Below are 18,025 nucleotides of genomic sequence, written 5' to 3' on the forward strand. Positions count from 1 at the left end.
TTTAAGAGCATATAGGAGAATATTTAAAGCGTTTTTGGATTATTGGAATTTAGAAAGAGTTAAGGATTTTTATGATGCATTTTTGTCTAATCAAATCCTTGGAGGTTGGCATTGTATGATTTGGATTTCAACCTTACGTTTACATATGCATTTAAAACGATGGAATCTCATTTATGAAATTCGAAGAAAAAGTTGCAAACAAAAAAATTTCATTTATGCCTCGTTCTTTAACTTTTACTTAAAGTTTATCAAGAGCAGTTCAACATTAAAATTTAGGATAAATAGTCAATTTTGTCATTGTGACGTGCTTTCAGTTCTTTCTTTGCATGTACACAAAATACGTTAGTTTGGGAATGACAAATCGTTTCAATTTGGTCGTAGTCTTAGATCCTCTACATGACGGTAATGGCGTATATGTGGGTTACTTACAGTAATTTAATTAACATGACCAAGTAAAAGTTGATTGTGTTATTTAAATTTTTTTAAGACTCGTGATATAACGTTATTTTGTTTTTAATTTACTTTTCTATTTCAATTGAATGTTATTGGTTTCTAATTAAGTGACACTATACATAGATTCCTAGCAAAAACATTATTATCTCTCCTTTTGCTTACATTTCTTATTCTTCATATTTTCCGTCTCTATCTTGTCGTACAAGTAGTGATTGTAATTCATCTTTATTTTCGTTTTCATTATTTGCTTGAGCTTTTCATTGTATAAAATTAAATTAGGTAGAGTGAAATGCAAGTAATACAATAAGATTTTAAATTTTATGAGTTGTAAAAGTGGTTTTTAAATGTTTTATACATGTTATATTTGAGTAAAAGATTTCACTTGAAACTTTATTGAATCTTGTTAGCAATGTCTTACCTTTAATCAAGCATATGCAACATGCAACTATAAGATTTTGTATAGCCTTTCAAATGTTAGCTTTATTTGAACAAAATGTCATTTCCTTAGCTTTCACATTTTTTTTATCAAATTAATCAAAACAATACAGCGAAGAAGATTTATCTAGTCGATAAGCCGTCATGTTGCCATACTTTTACTTATTTAGGTTCTTTTAACATGAGTATAAGTTTAATTTAAAGTATACTTTTATTCTAACATGACATTTAAAAACACATTTCACGACATATATTTAATTTTGGTTAAAATATTCTCGTGGTCCATGTTTTTGTTGAAAAATCTCAAATAGGTCATAAGATTTTTTTTAGTCTCAATTAGATCCATATTTTTTAAAATGTGTAACAATTAGGCCCATTCCGTTAGTATAGAGTTAACGGTGTCAAAGATGTGTCACGTGTCAGCTCCACATTTTTTTGAATTTTTTATAAATTTTTTTAATTTTTTAATTTTTTTTTTGAAAATTATTCATGTCACGTGTCACTTCAGTATTGTGCCACGTGTCAAGTCAGTAAGGTGACACGTGTCAATGTCTGAATCTCAATTTGGTCCATATATTTGTTATTTTTATTACATTTCAGTCCATTTTTTAATTTTTTAAATATATTTATTTTAATTTTTTACAAAATTGTTCTAAAATTTTATATTTAAATTTATAAAATTGTTAATTTTAAACCAACTCTAAATATAAATTATTTAAAACAATTTTGTAACAAGTTAAAATAAATATTTTAAAATTTTAAAACAAAATATAAAATAAACCTAATATTGTTAAAATGTTTAATTAAAATATCATTATAAAATTTATATAAAAGTTAAATTTGATCTCAATTGGGAGAGGATGAAATTGAAAATTAATAAAAAAATGGACTGAAATATAATTAAAATAACAAATATATGGACCAAATTGATATTCAAACAATGACTTGACACGTGTCACCTTACTGACTTGACACGTGGCACAATATTGATGTGACACGTGGCATGAATAATTTTTTTAAAAAAAATTAAAAATTAAAAAGAAAATTAAAAAAAATTAAAAAATTAAAAAAATGAGAAACTGACACGTGACATATCCTTAACACCGTTAACACCATACTAACGGAATGGGCCTCATACTAACGGAATGGGCCTAATTGTTACACATTTTCAAAAATATGGACCTAATTGAGACTAAAAAATATCTTAGGACCTATTTGAAAATTTTCAACAAAAACATGGATCAAGGGAGTATTTTAACCTTTGATTCTTTAATTTTATGTGCTTGTAATTTTTAAATGACAAATTTTGTAGGAATTTTTTGAATGCGGCGGCTAAAAGCATTCAGTTTTAATTTGCCATTTAAAAGCATAATTAATAGTTCACATTTTATTTTTATTCTTAGTTTTTCTAACATATTCACAATTTTAAAAATATTTAAATACATTGAATTTGAGTTATCATTATTTTAAATTGTTTTATTTAAAAAAAATGTTCGGATGAGATTGCTGAAATTTTGTGAATTTAATTTTTTTCATTTAAATAAACTTTGTCAATTACCATCAAATGCAAAAAAAAAGTTTAAATATAAAATAATTGCAAATAATTCAAAAATTCTGCATCACTAATTTTTAGTTAATATTGGTTTATATTATTTTTTCAATTAAAATTGGTCAAGTTATTTTTAATTTATATTTGCAAAAAAAAAAATCTTGAACTTTGATCTTTTAAGTTGATGTTCAAATAAGATTATGTTAGGCATCATTATGAATTTTTATATCTGGATTATATTGACACTTCAAAACACATCAATCATTTGCCGAAAAATTATTAAAAAGAAAAAAAATAAAGAATACAAAGAATTAAGCATGGGAGACCGTACTAAATCCATGATAAAAGTTACATTTTACGAAACATAGGTAAACTATACCTATTATAAAAAAAAATCAAAACAAATACAGGTAAAACATTAAACTACTTATATTGTTCTCTATGAATCAAAGCTAAATTAGATAACTTATCAGTACAATTTTTTCCTCATGAAAAGTTTGAGAAACTTTGAACTATAAATGCTTACAAAAATGTACGCATCGATGACATCTCCCTTTAAGACTTCAAGGAACCATTCATTGGTTCAAAAAATCATGACAAGCTAAAGAAGAATCACTCTCCAACCAAAGCCTTTGAAAGTCATCAAAGCATAAATGTCTCCCATAAACACAACATAAATAGAAGTTTGCATTCCTAAAAAAGCTAAAAAAATACCCACATATTCACCCTGACTTCTTCTAAAAATACAAACACACGAAGTTAAACCAAGACAACTCCTAGTTGTACCATCAATATTCACCTTGAAACCAATTAGTAGATGAAACTTTCCATATTATGTCTATAAATAAAACCATCCTCCCCTCTCTAGTTTGAATATTGAAAAATTTTATCACTAAAAGATCATAGACAATATTATTCATATGCTTCTTAGATTTTTTTTCATGGTCATATGCACTAACTTCTCAATTTAAAAAATAAGAGAAGAAAATATAATTGGATCCAAAAATCTACTATAATTTTTCATCCTCCGAATCATCCAAACAAGTGGAGTAATGAGAGTCACTTTAATCACTTTAAGTAAATGACTACAAGAAGACTTCATAAATTGAACAACTAAGGTCAAAGAAGAAAACTATAAAATCTTAAAAACCTTAACCTCCAAATCAAAAGGTAAACGTCCATGTAACAATTTCCAAAAGAAGCAAAATTTTAGTTGGTAATGGATCATCCAATCAAATCAAGTTTCCCCAATCTACACTTTCCATCCTAAAAGAATAAATTATTTTTGCAACTTTTTGAAATAGTACATGTTATCATCCAAAACCCAATTAGGCACATGCTCATCCTCATTAACCATTCAAGTAGAAAAATCACATAAATTGACAACAAAAGAAGGCTTAATTATGTATTAAAATTTCTCATAAATATGAAAACTTTCAATTGAATCCATGCTATATTTGTGTGGTATATTGAATACTCACTAAATTTAATTTTTTTTAATTGAGTCCTGTATTTTTTTTTGTGTTAATTGGGTGATGTGGCTATTAAGTGACTAAAGTGGTTATTATCTTGCTAGGTCACTTTGCTCACCACATGTCATTTTATTATTTTAAAATTTTATAGTTTATAATTTTATAATTTATGATTTTATAATTTTTAAATTTAATAATTTATAGTTGTACAATTTATAATTTTTTTTAATTTTGAATTATGATATATTTTCAATTTTGAATTAAAATCGTAAAATTATAATTTTATAATTATACAATTTCGAATTAAAATATTAAAATCATAAAATTATAAAATAAAAAATTATACAATAATAAATTTATAAAATTTAAAAATTTAGAAATTATAAATCATAAATAATAAAATAATAAAAATTATAAAATCATATATTATAAAATTTAAAATAATAAAATGGCATGTGGTGACACGTGACCAAGTTGACTTGAGAAGATAATATCACGTCAGCCATTTAACTGCCATATATAAGGATGGCAAAAATACTCGTGACCGTAGGTATCCACAGATAAAATCTGCAAATAGTTGATACCTGCGGGTAGCGATAACGAGTATTTTAATACTCATTTATAAACAAGTTAGGTGTGGGTATCATACTATCCGTACTCGTTACTTGCAAAAAATTAAAATTAAAATTATTTTTATTAAGTTAAATTTAATTAAAATTAAAATTATATTTTATTAGATGAAATTAAATTTAAGTTTAAATTAAATTAAATTTATATTTGATTTTACATTTTTTTTGTAATTTTATTTTAAAAATTGTTAAAATATATATTTTTTAAAATATTTGCGGTTATCCATGGGTACCCACGAATTTTAAAATATTTGCGAACATTTTTTAAATGGATACCCGGGTCAGGTAGTGGATTTGGTAGCAAATGGATTTTTTTTTTTGTGGATCAGGTTGCGGGTAGGCAGTATCATACCTAGTCCGACCTGTTGCCATCCCTAGCCCTGGTTAATAGTAAAAATGAATAGATTTAATTAAAAAAATTTAAATTTATTGAGTACTCAATAAATCATAAGTATTTATCATAGACTCTATTGAAAAATTTTAAATTTATGAAGGACTTAAAACATAATTAAGCCTATAATTTATATATTATTTTATATTTAATTATTATATTTGGATGTTTTTAATTTAATTTTTATAAAAAATTATCAAGTGTTTAAAATATGTATTTTTGATTTTGGTCCAAGTAACTTGTTTGATTTTTCTCTAAAAGATGAAATGATTATTATATTTGTATTTTTGTGTCTAATTTGTCAAATTTACTTGCGTTTTTCTACTTGATTAACTTTTGTCTTTCCATTATATTTTTGTCTAACTACCCAATTAATTTGTTTCTTTAGAATGAACGAACGAGTTGATTAAGAAATTAAAATAATCAAAACTTGAAGATTGAAGAACAAAAGAGTGAATCAATATGTTATGGATGATAAAACAAAAACAAAAGTCATATAATTCATTGACAGCGATAAATCTCAATAGACAAAATATTTCAAATATTCATTACATTAATTTTTCAATCAAAACTTAATTAAAAATAACTAAATTTACGTATATTTGAAACTTGATACTAAATTTCTTAAAATTAGAAATAATATAATTTAGAAGTGTAGGTCTCCCATGGAAAAGGCCACAGGTAACCATACCCATAATTCATTACATGTGGGCTTGATAAATTGCAAAAACTTAACCGAAATATTCTAAGGCTGAATTAAATTAAAAAACTAATCTGATAAAATTAATCTTCAAAATACTTTAAATGAATTTAACTTAAATATAATATGATTTGAGTCAATTAAATTAAATCAAACAACTTTAAATAATATTCAAATTATTTAAGCTATATATATATATATATATATATATATATATATGAATTATTATCAATACATAAATTATTTTAGAATATATATTTTAATTTCGGAGATTGTAATTCAATTTAGTTAAAATAATTCTTTTTAGAAACCATTCAATTTAGTTAAAATATAACAATTTAATTCAACTTTTATAATATTTTAAATTTTTAAAACAATTGAATTCATAATTAAGTTAGTACATTTTAACCTAACCCAAAGTGACAACATAGATTCCAATGACAACTAAGATGTTAAGTGTATGGATGACCACAACAAAGGTCACATTGCTCCTCTTTGAAGTTGTGTGAAAAATACTTGAAGGTTGACGTGGTTAGAGCACCCTAATCCAATATATTAACACTCATAATATATTGATTAAAGAGTTTAAAAAATTTGAAAAAATAATAAGAGATCGATGAATGACTTGTAAATATGTAAATTTAAAGATTGAAGTTGCAAATTGAATTTAAGAACATATCTTTAACAACAAATTACTAGCGTAACCCTATAATATAAGAATACATTTTTTTAATAGTGGATATAACATTACAATATAACTGTTATGTATACAATAATTATGACTTTTCAACGTTGGTTGGAATAGTAATAAACTTATTACATATTTTTGACCTAGAATGAGTTGTAAAATTATTTCATAAGTGCAAAGGTTTTTTTTCTCTATTAATATTATCAATAATTTAGCGTTATTTAATATTATTTAAAAGTCATCAAAATTTCAAATTATTATCAAGGGACCATAGTGTAATAAAAAGGGAATAAAGGACTATTGGTAATATTTTCTTAAAAAAATTGCAAAGACTGGAAACGAAGCGTTTAGATTTAGAAGAACAGAAGATTCAGCTTCGTCGATCTTGCTTCTTCTATCATCATTCTACATCGCGTTAGGGTTTGCAGATTTTCAATTTCCCTTCGATTCGCTACCATCCACCCTCAGCATCTCGCAATTCCTCCGTTGTTCCGTTTCCGAAACTCATCAAATCGAGTGATATCGGCTCACAAGGTAAAATATTTCGTTCCTTGAGCTTCAATTTGATTATGTCCTCGTGTTACATACTCGATTCCTGCTTGTCAGTTTTACGAAATTCGAATAAAATGATTTTTACGCATCATTTAAATGTCTGCTGATGATATCTTTGTGGAAAACTAATCGGAGTGTGAATTATTATTTTTTTGTGTGCTTTTAACCTACATTGTGCGTTATGATATGTATCTTTATTCAATAATTGTGATCCCTTTTCCTCATAACTTATGATCCTGCGTTGCAGTTGAGGCATGATTTTGATACTCTATAATTTTAATTTTCAATGAAATTGAATGATATGGTAAATTTGAATTAGAAATCGAACTTTGCTAGACACATAATGAATATGGGCTTGGACCCATCCCTATGTAATGCTTTTATATGTATATATGTTCCTCAGTTGTGCTAATTGAAATACGAGAGGATTGTATGACATAAATGTATACCATTTCTCTCTTCAGACTTCAACATAAGAAAGACGAGCATGTAAACAAAGGAAAAAAATGGAGGCTGAGGCGCAAATCTCTCACGATTCAAATACTCAATTTCAGCCAGAGCCTGTTGTCTCAGTTCAAAATGGGGATCCTGGTGTTTCCTCATCTGTGGCAAATGTTGTTATTCCTCAGCAGCCAGGTCTGTTCTGTGCATCCATCATTCTTATTTTTAATTTACTGAGCAGTTGAGTTTGACTCATGTAGTTGTTGAAATGGGAAGCTAAAGGACTAATTGTTTGGTGTCATATATAGCTACAAAAAAACCAACCAGGCAGTGGGCTGCGTGGACTCGACAAGAGGAGGAGAGTTTCTTCACTGCATTGCGACAAGTTGGGAAGGTACATCATCTTTGGCGTTATTATTTAAACTTTACTTTGTTTGTTTCATATGGTATCATAATGATTGCTGATTGAAATATTATTGTGTAGAATTTTGAGAAAATCACTTCCCGTGTACAAAGTAAAAACAAGGATCAGGTATCCGTTACAACTACATGTGGCTTCTTATCCCTTTGCATTTTCCCATTCATTATGTTTAAATTGTGAACAATATCATGAATTGTTACTTCTCTATGTGTGGGGGTTGACTTGCAGGTCAGGCATTATTACTACCGGCTTGTGAGGCGGATGAACAAACTTCTTGGTCCAGGACTATGTTTGGATGCCAAAAACTCTAAAGATACTAATGCTGCAATGCTTCGCTGGTAACAATTTACTTGGAGTGGTTGTTCGTTAAATGGCTTTATGTACATGTGTGTGAAAGTGTGTGTAAGACTAGAATATTTGTCCACCAAGAAGTTATTTCTATTAAATATGTAAAGGGCTGATGATGGAGAATGGGTGAAGGACTGGAGTTTAGTTGATTTTATTGTATAGATATAGGAAAATAATGGAAAGAACAGGTTGATAATGGGAGGGGAACATGCCCAGGTACTGAAATGTGTCAAGCCTAGACCATAAGGGTAAACACTTTTGGTAGTAGGAAAATATTAAGGGGTGAAATTCTTCACTAACGTGCTTAAAGTTACATAACTTCCCTGCTTAAAGACCTTTTTTAATTTGAGACTAGACTGGACTGTTTAATAACTTGGTGAATGATAGTTGTAGTTATTTACCCTCCTCATAGTGTCTCCTGTAATTATAAAAAATGTAAATGATGAGAGATTATTACATTTCCACGTACCTTTTGTTTTCTTGTGTTCAACTCTTCTCAAGTGACTGAAAGGTATATTAGGAATGTAACGACTCAGAGACATCCTATGCTTTGGAAATATGGAATGTTAAAAAAGTAAATACCTTCAAAGATAACTAGTTGGATTTCTGATTTGAGTTTTATTTTTATATACTAAGTGAAAGAGTTTTACAGCTTACCCCATCCTCCTATGATGTATTGTCACATCACTTAATACTTGTTAACAGCATGAGATGTCAAACATGTTAAATGTTATGGCAGTCTATAAAAATTTGGAATTAACCATAGAAATAAATGAGACTAAGCTCCATGCAAGAGGTATCCCTCATCTTAATGATAAAATTATAGAGACATGATGAAAAAAAAAATAACAAGGGGAATTAAAGGGCTTTCCACTTTCTCTTTCCTGTTGTTTTCATCCCTTTTTCCTCTTGATTCTCGTGCCAATATGTGGTCAGCTGGCTACATTTTGAATCCTCTTGTCAACTTACAGTTCCTTCACTGATTCTCTTAGAACGAGTCAATTGCTCTATTGACAGTGCATGCTATAGTTTTATCATATTATTGTGATATCCTGAATAAGAGTAGCGGATATATTACTATTTTTAAGAGAGTCTTCAGCATTGAATTTTCTCGCTTTTACCTGTGACACAGGTGGTCTTTATTGGAAAAGTATAGCTGCAAAGCCTCAAAGCTTCACCTGAAGCCCCGGAGATTTAAAATATTTTTAGAAGCCTTGGTTAGTGAAAGCTTTTTATATTTTTCATGGAAGTTCTGATTTTTTAATATCTTCTGTATCATGTATGTTTCTGGAGCTGATATATATTTTTTGTCTCAAAGGAGCATCAACTATTGAAGGACCGAAAGAAGAATGTAAGGAAGCGACCCCTGCAGGGGGGGAATTGTCTTCCTCCTGTGCCTACCACAGTCTCAAATCAGGGTAGAGCATCAGGAAATGAGGCCCGTGCAGTTAAACTGGTTCTTGTTGATAGTCAAAATATTCTAAAATTGGGACCTTCAAAATCATCAATGAAGCGCAATATAAACATGGGTGTTAGCCGTAGTACCACCAAGGGAGATTCAAATACCATGAAATCGACAAGGCAACGAAAGAAATCTGGTGATTATTTTTCGGTTCCCTTCAAGATATCTTTTACCTGTTTTCTGCTTTGAATCAATTTTCCTTCATGACTATTGGATAGTTTATATTTAAAGTCATCAATCATAATTTTACTTCCTTTACAATAAAAAAAGTTCGCTGTCTCTCTCTCAGGTATGATTTCAACTGCTGCATATAGGAAATGGGAGAAGGCTGCAATTGCTGGCGTTTCTTTAGTTGCAGATGCTGCAGAGCATTTGGAGCGAGCTGCAACTGTTAGAGAGATTGAACAAGACCAGGAGAATCCAGGTAGCTATCACACTTTTTCTTATCCTATCCTTGCTTCATCAAGGGCTTTCTCAGATCTTCTGTAACTTCACTCTTATTTTTATTCCAGGAGAAAAATGTTCTGATCCAACTGATTATGTCCTGCCATCTTTACCCTCATGTCCGCAAAATCAATTTGTTGATAACAATGTGAATAGTATGAAACTTAAGCTCCAGTTATTCCCAATCGATGAACCCACTCGAAGAGCATTGGAAGTGGTGAGTATAGAGAAAACCTATAAGCATCTTACTGTAGCAATGTGAAATAGCTTCTGGAAACTATTGTATATATATATATTTTTTGTTGCTTTTAGGATAAGCATAATCCACACCTGGAGCTTACACTTAGTACTCGAAAGAAGATATCCTCAATTTTGGAACATCTAAACCGTAAATGGGGTCATTCTAGCATAGCGGTTGGAGAATTAATGCTTTTTCCTTATGGTGTTCAAAGGGAAAACTTGTTTAATTATCAGAGATGGACCCAGGAATCTACTCTGAGTGCAGCTGATATTTATGCAATGGTTGGAAGTCCACCCATATTTCGTTTAAGGTAACTCTTTTATCTCGCCCTCTTGGTTTATTGTCATATTTGAAGTTCATAAGTAGAGACATGTAAGACAGATGATTTAATTGTAATGTTAGCAATATAATTGGTAGATAAAAGAAAATGTGAAAATCCATTTATTATATAAACGAGAAAAATGTTTTGAGGAATCTTGACATACAATAAATGCTATAACTGGAAAGCCAACTGAGTTACTTTACCTTCTTTATCAAGACAGCTTTAAGTATTTATTGAGTGTTTTAAGTCGTTATGGGGTTTTGAGAACATTCATGAGAAAAGAAAACAGCATGAAAGGTTAGTGGATCTATTTTATTAAAATGCATGGGATTAATTAAAAATAAGATATATAGAATATAATTTAAATAGATTCCAATTCCTTGCTTTTGATTCGTTGGTTGCAATATATAGATAAAGTTGTAATAATATTTTTCACGTGCAAAACTTGACATACTTATAAAAGTGTAAATGTGACTAATGTTTAGAAAAAAAGGTCCTTTACTCTTCACTTTGAGAAACCGATAGCCTATACTTTAGTCAGCTTATGCAAACAAAACACAGACTCTCTGACAGGTATTTCAACAGCTGATATCCAAAATATAGGATACTGGGTCATATGCAGACATACACGTACATAAATTAGAGAAAAAAATATGACCAACATGGCAAATATTTTAAATTGGTTATCAGTATTAATTTTTTACCTTCCCTTGATAATGCACCTGACAAGATGACTAAGGTATTTTTTTAGTATAGTTGATTCTCCTTCATCCTATGATAATGTACCTAAAAGGAAAAGGGACATTGAATTTTTTTATGTTTTGTATTATATTTAGTTTGAGTTTTCTAAATGTTTAGAATATCTAGCGAGAAATGCTGGGCATAAATTGTTTTTGTGTAATCATGTTGAAACCGTACCTGACATTGCTTACAACCTTAAGCCGGGGTGTGTGTGTATGTTTTGATGAATATTTACATTGTAATGATCATATTCACTTATCTTTGTGAAGGTATGGTTGGTTCTCCAATTCTGAACTTGGGTTATTAAATATGCAAGTGCCTGTAGCATCCGGCTCCGTCCTCACGCAATCCAAAAGTAGTGTGTATAATTCTAAGGATCAGATTGTGAATTCAGTTTCATTTCCTACGCCATCAGCTAACACTCATTCCATGGAGCTCTCTGAAGGTTGCAGAATATCCATGAACAGAAACCATACTCTCATGACCTCTTCATCTGGTGTGCCCAACACCAGAGGCAACAATGCTTACCTCAATACAAGCTCTGAGGAATCTCGTCGTCCTACAGCCAACACATCGTGGCATGAAAAAGATGTCAGGGATGGAGCTGTAACTACGCAGTTAGAAGACTTGGTAATTGCAATCCTCTCGATCTGTTTCTTCTATTAGCCGGGTAGTTCTACTTTAGACTTTCAACTTGTGCCGAAGGATCTTAATTGGCTGCTTTATTGTACTTTTTTTGGGTCTCATGATATAAATTTTCTCATTTATTGTGAGCTTGGGCTTATCTTCCCTCCTGTTTTAGATTGTTATGTTTCAATTATGCACTTCGAGGTTGAGCGGTATACATTAACGAGGCTATTTTGTATCTGATCATTTGAATTGCATAATTTGTTCAATCAACTTCCATAACTTTTAAGTTCTTCATATTCAGGATGAGTTAAGATTAAGCGGTGGAACAGGACTGTCAGCTGGAGAATGGGCTGACAGTCTTACCAACATTAGCGTGGGGGATCTACTTTCAGGAGTGTCCCAGGATCTCGAAGATGACTGCATCAATCGTCCTATTGCTGAGAATTGTCATGATGTTCAGCAAATTCCTTTTAGTAGCGATTCTTTTGATGCTGCTATTGCTGCTCACATATCTAGACACCAAGACAAGATGGGACAATCGTCGCTGGCAGCCCATATGTCTTCCATCTGGGATGCTGAAGAAACTTGTGATGCCTTTTTATTTCGAAAAGATCCCATTCTTCATGCTGATCGTCCTTGTTTGTCTCCACTTGCTTCTTTTGAGTCCGAGAAAAAGGTTCCTGAAAGAAGCTTTGAGAAATTGGATGAGGTAGTGCGTCTTAACTGTTATTACTAGACATTGCTTGCGAAGTGAAATTTTAACTTTCATAGTATTTATTGCAGTTGTCACCTGAAAGGGAGGGGCTTGGGGATGATTTTGTTCAATCAGACCGTATGCCTATGGACAGTTCCGAGTCCGATGCAGATATCCAGGATCATTTAGGAAAGGATTTTAGTGCGCTAGCAGATATATATTGGGTATTTTTCTTCTATACTTCGGTTTTTTTCAATGTTAAAGTCCACGACTTCTTTGTAGCTGTTAGATTCACTTAAATACAATTCGTTGGAAGCTTATGTCAGGGAGTTATTACCATCTTATTTACATCCTGCTACTCTGAACTATCAAACAAATAGTTAATCTGATCTTCAAGAACTTTTGAACTGTTAATATACAGTGCGTCTGACTTTATTTCTCACTATGTTTTTTTGATTCTATCATGTGGCAGCCCGATTCCTTGGGACCTTTGGATTTGGATATACCATCATCAACTAAGTACCATACCGGAGATCTAATTTTTAGTGACAGTCTTAGTGGACTGAATCGCTTGATAGCAAGCAGCCTGGATGCATTTCAGAATTGCTCCTTTTTTGGGTTTGACAAGAAGGAAGTACCATCAACAGTTGAGGCTCGAGAATCTGCCACTCTCTCAGATTTTAAAATTGGAAGTGGTATCTGAGACTCATCATGACCGGATCTTGGTAATGTTTTCCAATTCTGGCATGAACTGGGTTGAAGTTTGTTAAGAATTAACAGTTTTCCTTAATCTTACTGGAGGGTACATGCTGAAGAATTGTACCGAGTCACTTCAACTCTTCCTGTATATGTTTCTCTAATCTGTCTTTCTTTCCTTTTGTACAAAGAAACTGTAGAAATTCTCCTTTTTTAGTTGAACATACATTTTTTATTCTCTGCTTCTGGATGTTGTATTTTCAAAGGACCGGGTTTTGCAACTCCGTGGCATGGACTATTTTTAAGCTAATGGACTTTTTCTTTTATTATGCAAGATAATGGACAAGAAAACTCACTTTTTCTATTATCTGATTTATCTTATTATTTCTTTTGATAATGCGTGGAAGATAACTTGCGTTAGATACATAACCAATGCATTTGGCAGATTTAAGTTAGTATAAAAACTGGTAATTCATTTTTGGAACAAATTGTTCCACTCAGATTTCGTATGAGGTTTTAAATGATGACGGGAAGGCATATGATGACCTCGCAGGATCATATTCATAATCAATATATATGTCGCCACGGAAAGAATAATCTTCTCATAATTGTTTTTACTTCCATATATTCAATCAAAATCTCTTACCAATTTAAGCATAAAAGATTCTTTGCAAATAGATTTTCTCGTAATTTGGAACTCGATTTTATATCAACCTAATCAAATACCTGAGACCGGCCGGTCAAATCCGATAAAAACATCATGTATAAATTAGAATAAAATATTTATATTTTGTTAATTTATTCTTCAATCATGAATATTGAGATATAGATAAAATAAATATTATTGAAGTCAACATTAAATTTATTTTAATAAGAATGATACGATACAGTAAAATATTAAAATTATTATTATTGATATTTTATCAAACGGATGCAGTTATTTTTAATGTATAAAGCAACATGTTTACTCTGATTAATTCAAATCACCAATGGACTCATTTATAAGAAAGAACAAGAAAATATGTTCATTGAACTTAAATACAAAACTTTCAAATTTAAAGTTAAATCAATTTTAAAAAAATACTTTTATATTCAATTGCAAGAATCATCTCCAAGACTAATTCAGAGAATATACTCGTGAAATCAAGAATATTAAATAAACTCAACTACCACTTTTGTTATAGGCGAAACTTGTAAGATCCACTTTATTTTCTGCCCTTATTTTTAAAGGCCCACCCTAATTAGTTGGGTCTAAAGGCTAGTCCATAAAGTGTCAAAGCTCCTAAAACAGCCAAGGTCCTTCATTCTGCACTCATTTGCCAAAATTAGTGCTTTCACGCTTATCTTTCTTCTCCACAAAAACTCTGCTAGGGCTCAGTACCACCATGGTCAAGCTAGTTCGAACTCATTCCTTCTTCACGTAAGTTATCCCTCATCTTGTACTTCCATTTTGTCTAGCATTGTTGTCTTGATTCCAACAAGGGTCCCTCTTGGTAACCTTGTTTTCCTCTGTTCTAACATTTTTTCCAGCTTAGTAAGTTGTTCCCAGAACTGTGGTGCTCACTGTTTGGGTATACGAGTCTTTTGGCTAGCTCTTCCCAGGTAAGGGAAGTTAGGATTTTTTTTAATGCTTTTATAAATAATGTGCCTGTTTTGGTTCTGTTGGGTGCTCTTGATGATTTGATGTGCTTTTGATGGTGTGAAAATAATTTGTGTATTATGGATGAATTTTTTGCTTTGCATGCGTGAGAGCAGGTGAGATCTGCTATGCTCGCCTAAGCGAGTTATTTTTCGCCCAAACGAGAAGCTCTCGCCTAAGCGAGAATGGCAGTAACTCTCCCCCCTTTGGTTTCGAGTGCTCGCCTGAGCGAAGGCCTCTCGCTTGAGCGAGATGGGCTAGCTTGAGCGAGAACTCGAAGTACTCTCTGTTTTCAATCTTGCTTAAGCGAAAGCTTTTCGCTTGAGCGAGAGACCCTGTCGCCTAAGTGAGAGCTCCTTAGCTTGAGCGAGATTAACAACACAGTTGTTTAAATGTTTGTATGCTCCCATGATTGATTTGTTTACCCTTTTAAAGCATGAAATATGATGCCAACGTTTTATACAACGTGCTTGTGTTTTCTTAAATTTTTGTTGTTTGGGATTTTGTGTTTTTACATGTTGAAACCAGTGAAAATCTGTCAGTTTAGCTTAAGCGAGAGATTTTAGCTTCAGCGAGATCAGTCTAGCTTAAGCGGAAATTTCTAGCTTAAGCGAGATCAGTCTAGCTTAAGTGAGAATTTCTAGCTTAAGCGAGAATTTCTAGTTTAAGCGAGACCAGTCTAGCTTAAGTGAGATTAGTCTAGCTTAAGCGAGAATTGCTGTAGAATTTTAATTCCTACTTTAACTTGAACTTGTGGATTGATTCAATTACTTTTAAAAGCATGAATTGGGCAAATGAGTATGAGTAGAATGGTTTATGGTCTGTGATTGATAAGTTTAACATGATCTTGACATGTGACTTGTATGAGATGGTTGGTAATCAAAGTGGCATGGTGTCGGTATGAATTACACTTCTATATTCATGGATTAGGAGGGATGATTTGGAATGGATTCAACATGGAACATGTATGAGGATGGATTATAAAGGTTGGCATGAGATTTATAAGCATGATAAATATTACATGATTGTTTGAATATGATTGGTATGTTGTCAGGACCCGTAATTCCATGAGCCTCTAGGTGAGACCTTATGGTGGTGCTTCAGTGGTCGGGACGTAATTTCATGACCCCTGTTAGTGGGAGTTCATGGTGGTGCCCCATCTATATAATTTAGTAATAATTCAAGGTAAGGTTGCATCCTGACACTCTAAGGAGTCAGTTAGTCTCACATAGAGCGGACTGACTCTTGTGGTGAGAGTAGCCGGAGGCCTGAAATTCATCAAGGGCTAACCTTGTGTATGGGGGTTGAGACATTGTAACACTTAGCTCGGGGGTGAGCAGAGAAATCCACAAGTGCAAGCATCCACTGAATCCGACTAAATTATATGTATCCGGATGAGTCGAGTTTGAGTCTTAGTGTATTGTTTGAAAGGTCATAACATGTTTGGATGAGATGTACTGATTGGAATGTGAAATAACATGTAATTGTATGATAAACTGCTTTGTACTCTAGCTTACCCTGTTGCTTGTTTGATTGCTTGTGTGTGGTTCTTCTCCTTTTGCGATGATCATCAATTTATTGATGTGAGCAGATGCGAGGAACACCGGCGTAGCCCATCTGGGCTAGATTCTACTGTCTTGGGCTTTCTCATAGGGCTATGGCCCATATACTATTTTGTCCTTTAGTACTTTAATAACTACTGTCAAGTTCTTGTATTATACTTTGTATCTGGCATCGTGGTGTGCATTGGTTTCGTCTAGTTTTTTTTTTTTGGATATTGTAAAGAGTAGTGGTTATACTTCCGGATTTGTTTCTTCTACTATATCGGTGTGACATTTCATTTAAATTAAGGATATTATTTAAATGGGGTGTTACAAAACTAGTTAATTTTTTTAGGCTTAAATACCTTTTTCGTCCTCATTTTCGTAGTATTTGTTGCGGATGGTCCTCATTTTGACAGAATGTTTAAAATGGTCATCATTTTTACCAAATGTTTAAAATGGTCCTCATTTTCGCAATTCATGTTTTATTTGGTCCTTTTATACGATGTCGTTTAAATTAGTAACGGAGCACTGTACATGTGACACTGTTTGTATTGAGTTTAAGTTGCATTAAAGTGTGTTACGTGTACTGTACAAATGACTAATTAACGTTAACTTTTCAATTTGGGAGAAATTTTGCAATTAGGCCTTGAGTTGGATTACAGTCGCGTTTTTTATCGTTGGAGGCGATTTCTTCATCTTCGTCTTTCTTGAGCTCGAATTTGCAGAGGAAGCAGCTAATACTTGTCATTTCATTGTTGGATTGCAGTCGCGCTCTTCATTTCAATTTTCCAGTTAATCATCATCAACGAGGTAAGTGAGTTAGGGTTTTGTAATTCTATTTTGGAGTTTGTTTGTGCCCAAACATTCCTTACCAAAACCCTAGCTCCCCTATTTATCCCCAAATATCTAATTACCATGTCTGTACAATACACGTAACACACCCTAATACAAACAGTGCCACATGTGCAATGCTCTGTTACTAATTTAAACGACGTCACATAGAAGGACAAAATAAAACAAATTGCGAAAATGATGAACATTTTAAATATTCGATTAAAATGAGGATCATCCGCAACAAATACTATAAAAATGAGGACGAAAAATGTATTTAAGCCTTTTTTTTATATGAAATAAGAGGAAATATAACGTTTATTTCAATCATTGATAAATACATAAAATTTTCCGTCCAAATTATAGACAATCTTTACAACATTTTAACTATTACTACTGTACAACGAACCAAAAGAAGAGTAAACCTGGCTATGGATTTCTGTAGCTATGATTCTGCAGTCATGGATAATGTTTGCTGAATAAGCTCCTGACGAAGTTGGTTGCTTCTTCCATTGACAAAACTTGAGAATCAGTTTCAGAAGTGTTTCTCAAACATAGTTTTCTGCCAAATCCAAACCCCACCTATATGTTAACGCTTCTGCAACACCAGGTTCAAACATGCAGGAATAAATTTTGAAGCTCATATCCAAACCCCACAATCTTCCTTTAACAAATTCGAAGACTTGGGATTTAGATCTTCCA

General features: G+C 31.7%; 1 protein-coding gene across 1 annotated transcript; it reads left to right on the forward strand.

The window, feature by feature from the left end:
• Window positions 1–6,564: 6,564 nt before the first annotated feature.
• On the forward strand, window positions 6,565–13,648 carry LOC114178480 (TSL-kinase interacting protein 1). The gene is made up of 14 exons (XM_028064413.1): window positions 6,565–6,851; window positions 7,334–7,505; window positions 7,619–7,704; window positions 7,795–7,842; window positions 7,960–8,069; window positions 9,212–9,296; window positions 9,398–9,677; window positions 9,831–9,965; window positions 10,054–10,202; window positions 10,298–10,536; window positions 11,559–11,919; window positions 12,221–12,628; window positions 12,703–12,837; window positions 13,086–13,648. Exons 2-14 carry the CDS (start codon window positions 7,376–7,378, stop codon window positions 13,314–13,316), a joined length of 2,397 nt encoding a protein of 798 aa, XP_027920214.1. The 5' UTR covers window positions 6,565–6,851; window positions 7,334–7,375; the 3' UTR covers window positions 13,317–13,648.
• The last annotated feature ends 4,377 nt before the right edge of the window (window positions 13,649–18,025 follow it).

Source organism: Vigna unguiculata, chromosome 3, assembly GCF_004118075.2.
Source record: "Vigna unguiculata cultivar IT97K-499-35 chromosome 3, ASM411807v1, whole genome shotgun sequence".
NCBI lineage: Eukaryota > Viridiplantae > Streptophyta > Magnoliopsida > Fabales > Fabaceae > Vigna > Vigna unguiculata.

Excerpts from the sequence above, each read along its gene's own strand:
- LOC114178480 (XM_028064413.1), top strand. The coding sequence starts at position 7,376 with ATGGAGGCTGAGGCGCAAATCTCTCACGATTCAAATACTCAATTTCAG. Across the intron at positions 7,705-7,794 it reads CATTGCGACAAGTTGGGAAG|AATTTTGAGAAAATCACTTC; the intron begins GTACATCATCTT and ends ATTATTGTGTAG. Across the intron at positions 7,843-7,959 it reads AAAGTAAAAACAAGGATCAG|GTCAGGCATTATTACTACCG; the intron begins GTATCCGTTACA and ends GTTGACTTGCAG.